A 13,863-nucleotide genomic window follows, 5' to 3' on the forward strand; every position below is an offset into this window, starting at 1 on the left:
CTGGCTCCAGGAGGTAGGCTTACGATGATTAAGAGGATGGAAGATAATCTTGGTTCAGAAAATAGTGCACATCCAATAATAAACCATGGCTGTCCAAACACAAAATTCAAAAGCCTACCTGATTTGTCAGCACAGCAGGAGTGGCCCAGAAGCAGTGCAGCCTCGGCAGAGCCGCCTCCCGGCGCGCAGACCTGCATCCTCCGGGGCGCACGTAGACCGCCCTGCAGCTGCCACTTCCTCTAGCTGTGGGAGCACTTCCTCTCCATGGCGTTCATCACCCACAGCTACCTCTGAAGCCCGACAGGAGGCAGCCACAAAAACCTACAAACAAGCAAAAAAGCTGAATCACACATCGTCACCCTCGCTCACCCTGGCAGGCTTACTCTTGAGGCTGTCGGCGGTCGCTGCAATCACTATCGTTTCTCTTCTGCTGGAATGTCCTTTGGCCCGTGGGTTATTTCAGGCCCTCAGTCCCCTTGCAGGAGGTGTGGTGAAACATTCTGACTTCACGGCGGATGATCTTGTAACGAGTGGGTGATTTCTACCTCGAGGTGGTGGACTATTTCCTTATGCCTCTCATTTTTTCCTATACAGTAATCACATAGCTTCCTCCAGCTTGTCACTACTTGTTGATTGTCTTTAAGAAAGTGGGAGGATGCTACTGATGACACATGACTAGGAAATGAGTTTTTTTTTTTCTAGTAGAAATAGAGAAAATCTCATTACTTCTGCCCATTGGGTTCTAGATCTCTTGGCCTGGCCAGAAGTAGATCCCTGTCTCCAAGCTCTGGACAAAATGTAGACACCGTGACCCCTGGCCAAGGAACGCACTGATGAGGGAGGGTTTGGCATTCGGATCTGGAGTTAGGCAATAGGGACCATCCTCACTCCCCCCTTCAGGCTGAAGGAAATTAGGATCCACTCAGTGACACAAGTACCAGATTCGTGCCCATTTCCACTGTTCTATCTCCCAAATTTAGACTTAACCACCTCCACTCCAGCCTCTGTGCTGTCAATCAGAATTTTTCAAAACCACGAGTCCACGAGTGTCATTCCAACACTTAAAGCTTTCCAGTGACAGCCCATCACTTCCACAGTGCCCAGACACTCCTGCCACAAGACGGTTTAAAGTCCCAGAGTGCATCATTTTCTTTCAGATCATCATGCTGCTCTCCCTGGCCAGAATGCCCATGGTCTACCGACTGATCTTTTAATCCTTTTGGATCCAGCTCAAACTTTGCCCCGTCAGTGAAGCTTCCCTGACATCTCCTCCAACAAGTAGGTTTAATCATCCCCTTCCATCCACCACAATCCCTTGTACGTACCTTTACCATGCCACCACCAATTATAGTTATATGTTTATATGCCTCTCTCCTACTCTGCTGTAAGCGGCTTGGGACAGGAAATATTTTATCCATATTTACTTAAATCTCAATACCTCATAAAGTACTTTTCACATAAGAGATGCTCATTAAACATTTACTGGGTGCATAAGTAAATATTTCCTGTTATGGGTGGAATTGTGTTCCCCTCAAATCCAAATGCTGAAGTCCTAACCCTCAGGACCTCAATGTGACCTTATTTAGAAATAGGGACATTGCATATGTAATTAGTTAAGATGAGGTCATACCAGAATAGCATGGGCCCTTAATCCAGTATGACTGGTGTCCTTATAAAAGGGGGAAATCTGGACACGCCACGGACACAGGGAGAACACCACATGAAGATGAAGACGGGGTGGTGCTTCTACAAGTCAAGGAACATCAAAATTTGTCATCAAATCATGCAGCTAGAGGAGGGGCCTGGAGCAGATTCTCCCTCAAAGCCTCAGAACTTGCTGACACCTTGATCTCAGACTTGCAGCCTCCAAAGCTGCGAGACAAGCCATTCACGCTGTGGTGCTTTGTTCTGTGAGTCCTAGAACACCTATACACTTACTAAGTAAATAGATGAATAAAGTTATTCAAGTGGTTATTATCTGAGTATCTGCATCGGGCTTTGTGCGAGCTTTGCTAAGCAGCAAACACAATAGCAGTATTAGGCAGAATTCCGCCCACAAGCAACGTTGCATTTAGATCTGTCAGAACATGCTTCCTCCTCTCTCTGTGCATATTTTGACAGGAAAAGTGTTTTTCCAAAGTTTTCCAAACATTTTCCCCACTAGATTCTTATTTCTGTTTAAAGAAAGCTCTATAGGGAGGAACTGTTTCCAAAAAGTAGACAAAGGGTTACAACATTCAAGACTCGAAAACAGCTGGGGGTTATTTTCATTCCTCTGTGTCCCATCCTTCCTCTGTTTTTTTCTGCCTCCTCTTACCTCCCAGGGACTGCCCTGTCTCCTCTGGCCACCTCTAGGTAACCACAGCTTTTCAGTGAATCTACAGAAACCACTTTTCCTGAAATGGAAAAAAAAAAAAAAGAGTACTAACCTACAAACATCATCTCCTAGTCAGATGCCAGTCACCTCCTGTGCCTTTCACTGCACAGAAAACCCAGCACAGAATCCACTGATGGTTGTGAGACAGGAGGGGAGGAGGTAGGTCACAAGCATGGAAGGAATGACTCAGCAATTGAGGATGCAACATAAACTGGTTAAAACCAACTCAGCCCAAGATGGCGGAGGATTTGACTTCCAGTGGACCTTGAGTCTCCTTATATGCCCACTGTAACACATTAGCTGCTAAATGACACACCCACAGGTTCCATGACGGTTCTGAGGCTGACTATAAAAGATCAAAATGTGGGCAGTGGACCAGTTCTGGGAAATCCCTGTCCCACGCCCGAAATAGTTGGAAAAATCCTCCCACCTGTACTAAGCTCATAAAACTAATCACCCCTGCACCCCAAGGCCTATTGCCACTTGAGATGGCCTGCATTCTGCCCATGGAACGTGTATCTTCTAAGCTGTTCTCACTTCCTGAGATGACCCCATGCCCTGAGGCCGCCTCTCTTGTCTCCTGAGACAGCCCGCACTCTGTCTTTGGAATGTGTATCTCTCTAAACAAACTTGCTTTCACTTTACTATGACTTACTCTCGAATTCTTTCCTATGAGAAGCCAAGGACCCTCACTTGACAAGGCACATCCCAGGGACTCTCCCAAGACCTGGGACATGACTGTCCTCTCGTGCCCCTCATTTTCCTGCAGCAGAAGGAGCCAGAAATGTGTGAGAGAGACAGTTCACTGACCTAAGTCACCAATTCTCAAGAAGTCCTGAATGAGTTCCTGACATGGGGTGTCGGGAGAATGGGGCTGAGGTTGCCAGAGGGAGTGAACAGAACTAAGGCCCAGATGCTCAGGAAATTTCCCCTCAGACACGTGGGTTTCTTATGGATTCTGCTTCCTGCTCACTCACATTCACTTCACTCCAAATCTGCGTGAAAGCACACAGATTTCATTAAAGATAACTTTGGCAGGAAAGCCACAGATTTTAATGTGAAATGATTCACAGTGAAAATATGACACTTTTTAAAAGCTCATTAAAATTGTTGAACATTGATGGGTTTGTTAGCAAGACCTACTGTTCCACTTAATGACACCCCTTCATTTTTTCACTGGTCTCTGGCACTGAGTGCTGGTTGTTACAGAACAGGCTGGGACCATTTTCCTATAAAAACCAAAGCTGGAAATGTGCCCTAAGGATTTTACAGAGAATATGTATTTTTATTTCAATAATAAAAGAAGCAAAACATACCAGTTGGAGAAACAAGAACTCAAATGTATACTAAAATAAGTGAGTTATAAGCATCATTTTCAAATCTGAGTCATTTTCACTTTAAACCTGCATTTCCATTATTATAACTACATGTACTCCTGAATAGCAACTGTATATGGTCGCTGTATGTAGACTCAAGAGGAAAACAACAGGCCATCGTCCTGGCAATAGAGCAAGAAAGCCACGGATTAACATTAAGTTTAACAAGATCATCAAAAATCCCATCCACTTACAAATAAGGGAAGGGGGGAAATTAAACGCACAATAACAGATCACTTATAAAATAAAACAAAACAAAAAAGAACACTAGATAAGATTCTTTAGAATGTGTTCAAAGTTGCTTTCAGAGGCCAATGCATAGCCTTAAGTATTTCCATTATTAAAGAAAAGAAAGAAGAGGACTAAGCTCTCAAAGAATTTAGAAAATAGACAAAAATTACAGAAAAGAGCAAGAATAAGAAAACTAAAAGCAGGATTGAATTAATCTAAACATTAAAACAAGATATTATTGATAAGTACATATATAGTCTCTCTTTGAAATGGACTAAGCTCTAGCGTATCCAGTATAGAAGAAGGGACAGGAAAAAACAAAATGAGAAATGGAAAAATGGGAAATGATAACATAGAGAAGACAATCTAGATGTTAAGAGTTCTGTGTTTGGGACCCAAGGGAACTGAGTCAAATCTTAAGTCGGCCACCTGCTGGTTATGAGACTTGAGCATATTTACTTTCTTAAGACTCAGGTTTCTCTATAAATGAGAAATGGAAAACTTGTAAAATGGAAAATAATACTGATTACCTCCTAAGGTTTTTGTGAAAGTCAGATCAGTACTTCACAGTATCCAGGAACCAGTAAGCTCTCAGGCATTATTCTAGATCATTCTAAGACTCCCATGACGTTAGTTCATTTGATCTGTAAAGCCCTACCATCCCTTCTTGCGTCTGCTCAGGATATACTCACTTAGTGTGGCCCTGCTAGGTCCACTGTGCAGGGTGACACTTGTAATTTCATCTTCAAGATAATGCAATTCATAGAAATTAGTGAAAGGTCAGATTCTTCCAAGTCTGAAATGGAACTGACATGGCTGTGCATAAGCTGGTGAGGGTGCAGCCAACATGGACTGATCTGACTAAAGTCAAAATGTCCTCCAAAAACTATGTCCATACAGCACGGTTTCATGCTACAAGAAGCTTCCGACTAAAATGTAGAGAGCTGACCTGGTTAAAATCTGCAGGCATAAAGGCAGACATTGAAATGTCAAGAGTAAGATAATATCTAGGAAGAAAATAATGAAGAGCAAAGAACAGAATTTAGAACAAGAGTCGGGTGGGAAGACAAATGGAGGTGGAAAGGGATCAACTGGACACATATGAGAAAAGCCAGATTAGAGTTGTCCCTTGGTGTCCCCCAGGGATTGGGTCCAGGATCCCCGTGACTACCAGAATCCAAGGATGCTCAAGTCTCTTATATAAAATGGCATAGTATTTGCACATAACCTGGGCACATCCTCTGGTTTACTTTAAATCATCTCTAGATAACTTATAATACTTAACACACTTTAAGTGCTATGTCAATAGTTGTAAATACAATGTAAATGCTATGTAAACTCCAAGTTTTGCTTTTTGATATTTTCTGTAACTTCTCCCCCCAAATGTCTTCTCTCCATGGTCAGTTGAATTCAAGGATGCAAAACCCACAGATACAGAGGGCAAGCTGTAACGTAACTGTAACTGTAAGTCTGACCATAACACTTCCCGTGTACAAGCTACTGTGCTAAGCACATTTCATGTGCTTACTCATTCAGTCTTCGCCACACACCTACAAGGTGGGCACTAATGTCCTCCTTCACCAAGGGGAATTCCACAGAGTGAAGTCACCAGCCGGGGTCCTAGAGTGAATTAATGGTCAAAATTAGCATCTACAGCCAGGCAGAGGTCCACAGTCCTAAACCCCACTGCTCACTCCCCACCTCGGCATCACTGAGAAGTGTTCCAGGGACCAAAGGAGACTAAAGAAGGAAGGAGTCATCATCAATGCACAAAAAATTGTGGAGCCAGAGCTATTGCAGCTTCAGTGGAGGAACTGTGGCTAAAATCAGACAGCAGATGACAATCCTAAGGAAGAAAAAGAAGGTGGTAGGGAGAAGTTGGCTTAAATAAAACTTTCCACACAAAGAACCAACAGTTTAAAAGACAAAGATTCAAAACATGGGGTGTGGAAAAGGGAGAGAAGGAACAGATCTGCTGGTCAAGCCTAAGGACAGGACAAACTAGGACAGTAAAACATGATAACTGATGGGGAACTATGATGGAGAGATAAAAGCAGAAAAGAAATAAATGCCAATAAACATCTTTCCCAGAAATAAAATTCATGACAGTAAGAGTATCTTACCTGTTAATAGCAGGGGCTCATCCACAACAACAAAAAAACAAACAACTTGATCTAAAAATGGGCAAAAGGGGGCAGGGGGTGGGAAGAGATAGACTGGGATTTCAAAATTGTTGAATAGATAAACAAGATTATACTGTATAGCACAGGGAAATAGATACAAGATCTTATGGTAGCTCACAGAGAAAAAAAATGTGACAATGAATATATATATGTTCATGTATAACTGAAAAATTGTGCTCTACACTGGAATTTGACACAACATTGTAAAATGATTATAAATCAATAAAAAGTGTTAAAAAAATGGGCAAAAGACTTGAATAGACATTTCTCCACAGAAGATATCAGGCGTCCAATAAACTGATGAAAAAGTGCTTAACATCACTAATCATTAGGGAAATGCAAATCAAAGCCGCAGTGAGATACTACTTTGCACTCACCAGGATGGTTATTACAAAAACAAATACATCTTCTTTAAAATTAACAAGTTTTGGCAAATATGTAAAGAAACTGGACCCCACCCTGTGCACTGCTGGTGGGAATGTAAAATGGTGCAGCACTGTAAAAAACAGGGTAGCAATTTCTAAAACAAAACAAAACAAAACATAAAATTACCATATGATCCAGTAATTCCAATTCTGAGTATATACCCAAAATAAATGAAAGCAGAGACTGAAACAAATATTTGAACACCCACGTTCATAACAGGGTTATTCACAATAACCAAAACATGAAAGAAATCTAGGTCTCCATTGATGGATGAATGGATAAACAACATATACATACAATGGAATAGTATTCAGCCTTGAAAAGGAAAGAAATTCTGACACACGCTACAACATGGATGAAACTTGAAGACATTATGCTGAGTGAAATAAGCCAGTCACAGAAGGACAAATACTGTGTGATTCCACTTATATGAGGTCCCTGGAATGGTCAAATCCATAAAGACAGAAGGCAGAATGGTGGTTGCCAGAAGGTGGGGACTATGTGAAGAAGTGACTGACAGTGGTTCCAGTGTTTCCTTTGGGGTGATGAAAATGTTCTGCAACTGGACAGTGGGGATGGTTGCAAAACACTGTGAATGTACCAACTGTTGTGGAATTGTAAACTCCATGGATAAAATATACGCTATGGATATTATACTCCAATAAAACTATTCATAAAAAAGAAAGGAAAGAATCAAAGATTGAAAAGAAGCCCAAAATTAGAGTAAGAAGGAATACAGAGTCCTTTCTGACAGAGTAAGGCAGGTTTTCCCACACTGGGCACCCCTAGACATCATGCCAACCTGGGTGTGTTTGAGGGCAGTGGGGTGGGGGGTGGGAGGGAGGTGGAACTTCAAGTTGGGGAACCACTAGATTGAACAAAATTAAACAGGTTTCTTTACTGCAAAACTTCTTGGAAACTTAACAAAATTCACATGCAGAGTGAATCTCAAAAGAGGATTCAGAGGCAGGGTTGCCCAAGTTTCTTTGATCTTCAAACAGTGTGTGAGAAACATATCCCACAGACTAATGAAGAAATCAAACAGATAAAGAAAAGACTGACTGACCGGGGTCAGCGAGAGTGAGAGCCGCCAGGCCCTATGAATCTGAGTAGCCAACCACGTGAAAAATGCCTTTCCAACCTCAGCAGTCTTCTTCTCTAACTATTCAAATCTCCCACATGGTGTTGGGCGCTGTAGATTTTTGCCGGCCTGAAAAAGCTCCTCTGCTTAACCTGATGGAACAGCAAGTGCAGAATGCTCGGCCACTGTACAGATGATCCAAGACGGAGCTTCAGTTGAAGGCAAGTGGTAAGAGTACATTAGAAGTCAGCAAAACAAGACACTGAAAAAGTGCGTGTGCGATGATGGACCTAAGTGCAACACCGTGTCTAAAATGGCAGGTGTAGGTCTGTCAAAGAGCAGCTCAGAGAACACTGCGTATTTTCCTTGCAGTTTAGTTATCTTTCTTATAAATGATTTTCTCACACAGGAGTCAGCTGGTAAACTGACTTTTAGAGCAGGAGCAAGAACAATATCTATAAGAGAGTGAGGATAGAGAGAAAAAACTTCAGTCTTGGAATAATGAATCTTCCTTGTACTTTTTCAGGGGATAACTTGCTTAGTTACTAACTAGTGAAGAGGGCATCTGGGCATTTTGTTCTTGAGAAAGCCAAATAAGGGTATCAAAAAATCCAGTTTCAGTTATGTATGGGTTCTCCAGAAAACTCTGAGAGTTAGCTGTGGAGCATTTGTGGCAGGCTGTATCTACGGAATGTCAAACACCATCCTTCCGTACTCACCTCCCCCTTAGTAAAGCCATCTCTCTACGATTTATTTGCCTCATTCGAATTTCTCAATTCCTTAATTCACGTCCAATTATAATGGGTCATTGTGTCTTTCCAAAGATTCCAATCACCTTGGTATGGTGCCAGACTGCATACAAAGCAGGCTTTGAACACCCACTCTGACCCACTGCTGATGGGTGGAATAATATTAGCAACTCTTATTGCTTAACTGCGTGATAGGGCAGCGAGATACTTCTTTCCGCACTTTATACCTACTGAAATGAAGCAAACAGTAAGTTCAAATGGGCCTAAAATATATAAGCAACACTCAAATGAAGGAACACAACCCTCAGCATAACCTTCGAAAGCAGTGGTCAGGGAAAAATGCTGAAAACACCAGAATTTTATGTGTACCTTTAACGGGGAGGTGAACATGAGAAAAGGTCAGGAACTGAAATTCATCAAAGTCTTACTTGCCTCCCTCGCCAGGCTGTAGAACAGTGAACAGAGGTGGAAGTGGGAAACCTGCGGGAAACGGTCCTCTAGAGTAAAATGAGATTAAGCCTCCAGACTTGCCTTCTCGCTTTCCACAGGGAAAGGGAGATCCCCACTGCAAGGAGAAGCAGCATCTTCCCCCAGGGATACCTCTAGCAACAATCAGAACTTCTCAGAAAACCAGAGGAGATGTTCCAGAGAAGCTGAGAGGGTCGGCGCAATCTTGCAAGAGTTCCAGAAGGAAAGAACTGAGGGAATAGCAGAGAAGAAACATGAGCTGAAACTTTTCCAGAATTGAAGATACAAGTCCTCAAATCAAAACTGCACCCTAAGTACCCCGCATGATAAATAAAGATAAATCTGCACCACAGCACATCACGGGGAACTGCAGAACAAGGAGGATAGGGAGAAAGTCTCAAAAGCTATCAGAGAGAAAGGCAAAGTGTCCACAAAATCCTGATGATTAGATTGACAGAAATTTCTCATGACTGATAATATAATAACAGAGTCTTAATTTCAAAATGCTGGAAGGAAATAATTGCCAATCTAGAGTTTTATACTTAAACTAACATGCAGGCATTTTTCAAACACACAAATAGTAAGAAAATTTATGACCCATGTAGCATCACTAAAATAGTTATTAATGGATACGCTTCAGCAAGATGTACAAACTCAGACCTATGTCACGGGATACAGAACACAATGGCATAGAAATTAACCAAATATGTGATTGAATCAATTTATGTCCCATATAAAGAACAAATTTTTCGTGTTCAGAAAGTTAAAGCCAAACTCCAGAAACAGTTACAAAATAAAAGAAAGAGGTTGTTTGATAATTAAAAGTGTACTAAGGTCCTTGTCATGAAAGGGAAAATGATAGAAAGACTGAAAAACTTTAAACTACATATGGTTAAAAAAGCATGACTCAAAATTATAGCTAATCACTAAAATAATGCAAGTACAGTCTGTGGCTTGCAAACCAGCAAAGGGAGAAAAACGGAAACATAGGCAACTTTATCAATTCAATGGGAGGTATAAAAATGAAGAAAAGAGAACTAAGGAAAAAAGCTGGTAAAGAAAAAACACATGAGATAATAGAATTAAATTCCAGAACCTCACAAATCATACATATTATAAATGGATTAAACGCACTTATCCAAAAACAGAATTTATTAGATTGGGGGGAAACACATCTATATGTAGGTCTAAACAACACATCCAAAGTAAAGGTACAAAAAGAGATGGGGCAGATAGCTGCAGTACCAGGCAGCGAGATGGGATGGGGGAGATGCCCAGCGAAGCTATTTGACACAGTAGAGAATTCAAGTCAAAAGCAGCAACTCAACACAGCAGTACGCCATTTAATCTTATAAGACGGATCCTGGCTAAACCTGTAAGCCTTTCACAACATAGCCTCAAAATATATAACTCCAAAACTGACACTATTACAAGGATAAATTGTATTTGTACACATTCCTCTTAGAAAGTATGACAGGCAAACCAGACAGTAATAATAATGATTTAATGAAGAAAACAAACTTCATTTAATAGTTATATAGAGAAATAAACAATAAACATTCTTTTTAATTGTACTTGTACCATTTATAGGAACTAAAAATCTACACAAAAGCATAATGGAAAAAAATGTATGTTTTGAAACCTTTCAGTGTATACATGAAATAATTTATGGCTTAAAGAGGACTTCACAATGGATATTTTAAACCAAATAACAATGAAAGAATAAAGTATGAAAATCCATGGAATGCAACTAAAAATCACTTAGGAATAAATTTATAGGTTGAAAAAGAAAGATTTAAAATAAATTTTAAAAATAAAAAATAAAATAAATTAAGCATATAATTCCAGAAGGTAGAGAAAAGACAATAAACATAAAAAAGGCAAAAACTAGGGGAAATGAGGAAATAAGTAGCAAGGAATGAAATACAGAATAAAACAAACAGAGAAGATATCTACATATTCAAAAACTGTTTATTAGAAACACTAATAAGTAAAGTTCTAGAAATATTTAACCAGAAAAGAGAAAGGGGGCACAAATAAATCAGACTGAAAATGGGAAAAGTCACAACCACAAAGAAAGAAACATTTAAAAAATCATAATGGAATGTTATGAACAGCTTTACGTAATAAATTTCAGCACTTTCACTCGAAGAAGAAATAGAACCTGAATCAATAAATAACAATTAAAGATATTGTACCTGTAATCAAAATTCTACCTCACCCCACCCTGAAAGACTTAGACAAAAAGAAAGACAAAATCCAAAAAGACTCAGAGGTAAACTTTACTAAATTTTAATGGAACCCAAAAAAAATCCTTCTTTTGTATAAGCTCCATCAGAGAAATAGGGGGGAAAAAATCTCAACTTCAGATAGGGAAAGTAAAGGAAACGAAAATTATGATCAATATCTCCTTCAAAGATAATTAGGAAAGTTCCTAAATAATATATTAGATTTTTATTAATATACTATATAAGTAAATTAAAAGAAGGAAAAAATACATGATTGTCTTTAAGGATGCAACCAAAAATACATACAATCAATAAAATTCAACACTAATTCATAGTAAAGGAGGGAAATTTCTTAATTTGACAAAAGGGTATTTATCAAACTCCTAACATGAACGTCATACTTAGTAGTGAAACTTGAGAGAATTCACATTAAGGTCAAGATCAAGACAAGAATGTCTACTATCACTGCTTTTATTAAATATTGTACTCAAGGTCCTAGCCAATGCAATAAGACCAGAAAAAGAAATGAGATACAAGAATCAGAAGAAAAGACACTAAGCTATTATTTACAGAAAATACTGTATCAAACCCAATAGTCTAGGTTATGCCGCATTAACAAACCACCCCAAAATCTCAGGTATAAAGACTACATATAAATTATTATAACCAATAAGAAAATTTATCAAATTTATCAAACCTCTATGTTATTATTATTAAAAACACGAAACTTCAATCTAATCCTAAGAAAATGTCAGGCAAATCCAAACTGAGGAACATGCTACAAAGTCACTGCCCTGAACTCTTCCAAAATGTCAAGTTTATGAAAGATGAAAAAGGACTAAGGGACTATTACAGATTGAAGATGGTTAAGAAGGCATGCCAACCAAATGCAATACGGGATTTTGGCTGGGATCCCAGAACAGAAAAATGACATTAGCAAGGAAAATGGCAAAATTGAAATGTCGGAAGATTAATTAAGAGTACAGTGTCAATGTTAATTTCCAGATCTCAATAACTGAACTATTAATGTTAATATCTTGCATAACCATGTAAGGGGGAAGCTGGACAAAAGATACATAGGAACTCTCTGTGCAAGTTTTGCAACTTTCCTGTAAGTCCAGAATTATTTCAAAATAAAGAGTTTTCAAAGCAGCATACATTATCAACAAAAATCTCACTCACAAGGGCATCAGAAACTATAAGAAAGGTATCAAGGACTAAATCTAACTAAAGATGTGCAAGACTGCTCTCTTATAAAATGTTATTAAGGGACACTCAATGAACAATGTAACAAGTAGCGATACAATAAATAACAAACATAACAAAAAGACTTGAAGTATGTGTAGGCATACCATAGGTATAGATGGAAGATGCAACGTCATAACTATGCTGTCACTTCTCCCCACAGCTAAAGAATCCAGAACAAGCAGGGGAAACTTACCCTATCTGAGCAAGACATACAAAGAAAGCACTGTGGTACTGGCGCAGAGACAAGGCAAACCACAAAACCATGACAAACAGAATAGAAGTCTCAGAAACTGACCCACAAATTTTTAAACTTAGGACAAATGAACCTAAAATCCATATGTGGAATAAAAGACCTAAAATAACTAAATACGCTATAAAGATAAACCAAGTGGGAAATTTTGCTTAATATATTGTGACTTAGTGTAAGTCTAACCTAATGAAGTTAGTGAGGTATTTGTGAGCTATAGAGAAATAGACCAAAGTTATGGATGGCATTTCCCCCCCCAAAAAAGCTCTAAGCCCAGTGTGACTGTATTTGAACACAGGGCTTTTGGGAGGTAATTAAAGATAAGTGAGATCAAGGATGGGGTTCTAACCCAACATGATGGCCTTATAAGAATAGGAAGAGAGAAGGACCTCACTCTTTCACATGAGGACACAGCCAGAAGGCTGCCATCCGCAAGCCAGCAAGAGAAATCTCATGAGAACCCAGCCCTGCTGACACCCTGCTCTCCCACTTCCAGCCTCCAGAAGCTGTAAGAAAATTAATTTCTGTGGTTTAAACCACCCAGTCCATAGCATTTTGCTAAGGCAGCCTGAGCAGGTCAAGACAACCAATAAAACAGAATAGATAGCCCAGAAATCCACACGTCTGTGCACAGAAATGGTATCACACGTCACCAGGGAAAGGACTGCCTGTGAATGAATGAGCTGGGACTGCTGACTATTCATAAGGAAAAACTAAATTTGAATCCCTAGCTCACTACATATCAAAAATAAATCCAAGGAGGATCAAAAATCTAAACATAAATAGCAGGACTTGAAAGCTTTTAGAACAAAATAGACAAGACTATCTTTAAAATTTGAAAGGATGAATTTATATATAAAACAGAAACAGACTCACAGACAGAGAATTCAGACTTGTGCTTGTCGAGGGGAGGCGAGTGGGAAGGGATAAACTGGGAGTTCAAGATTTGCAGATACTGACTGGTATATATAAAATATATAAACAAGTTTATACCCTATAGCACAGGGAAATATATTCAATATCTTGTAGTAGCTTATGGTGAAAAAGAATATGAAAATGAGGATATATGTATATTCATGAATGACCGAAGTATTGAGCTATACACCAGAAATTGACACAACATTGTAAACTGACTGTACCTCAATAAATAAAGTAAAAAATTAAAACCTTAAAGGGGGGAAATAGACAGTTTACAGAAGAATGATTATTTGATATAAATATGTGTATTTTTATTATTATATATACATAT

General features: G+C 39.3%; 1 protein-coding gene across 9 annotated transcripts in view; it reads right to left on the bottom strand.

The window, feature by feature from the left end:
- The window catches only part of B3GALT5 (beta-1,3-galactosyltransferase 5), an 86,802-nt gene that overhangs the window by 67,137 nt on the left and 5,802 nt on the right, over nucleotides 1-13,863 (bottom strand). For 6 of the 9 annotated variants that reach the window (XR_012502210.1, XR_006720147.2, XM_074352998.1 and 3 more), the window contains one exon: nucleotides 119-321. Coding sequence is in view for 2 of the 9 variants with exons in the window: in XM_074352998.1 (XP_074209099.1) it covers nucleotides 127-321 (195 nt within the window). In the remaining 7 variants the exon portion in view is untranslated. Of the gene's footprint in view, nucleotides 1-118; nucleotides 322-5,512; nucleotides 5,605-5,685; nucleotides 10,346-13,863 lie in introns of those variants that run through there. The other 3 variants (XM_074352709.1, XM_074352639.1, XM_074352793.1) reach the window with 2 other exon arrangements.

This window comes from Camelus bactrianus, chromosome 1 (genome assembly GCF_048773025.1).
Source record: "Camelus bactrianus isolate YW-2024 breed Bactrian camel chromosome 1, ASM4877302v1, whole genome shotgun sequence".
Classification (NCBI taxonomy): Eukaryota; Metazoa; Chordata; class Mammalia; order Artiodactyla; family Camelidae; genus Camelus; species Camelus bactrianus.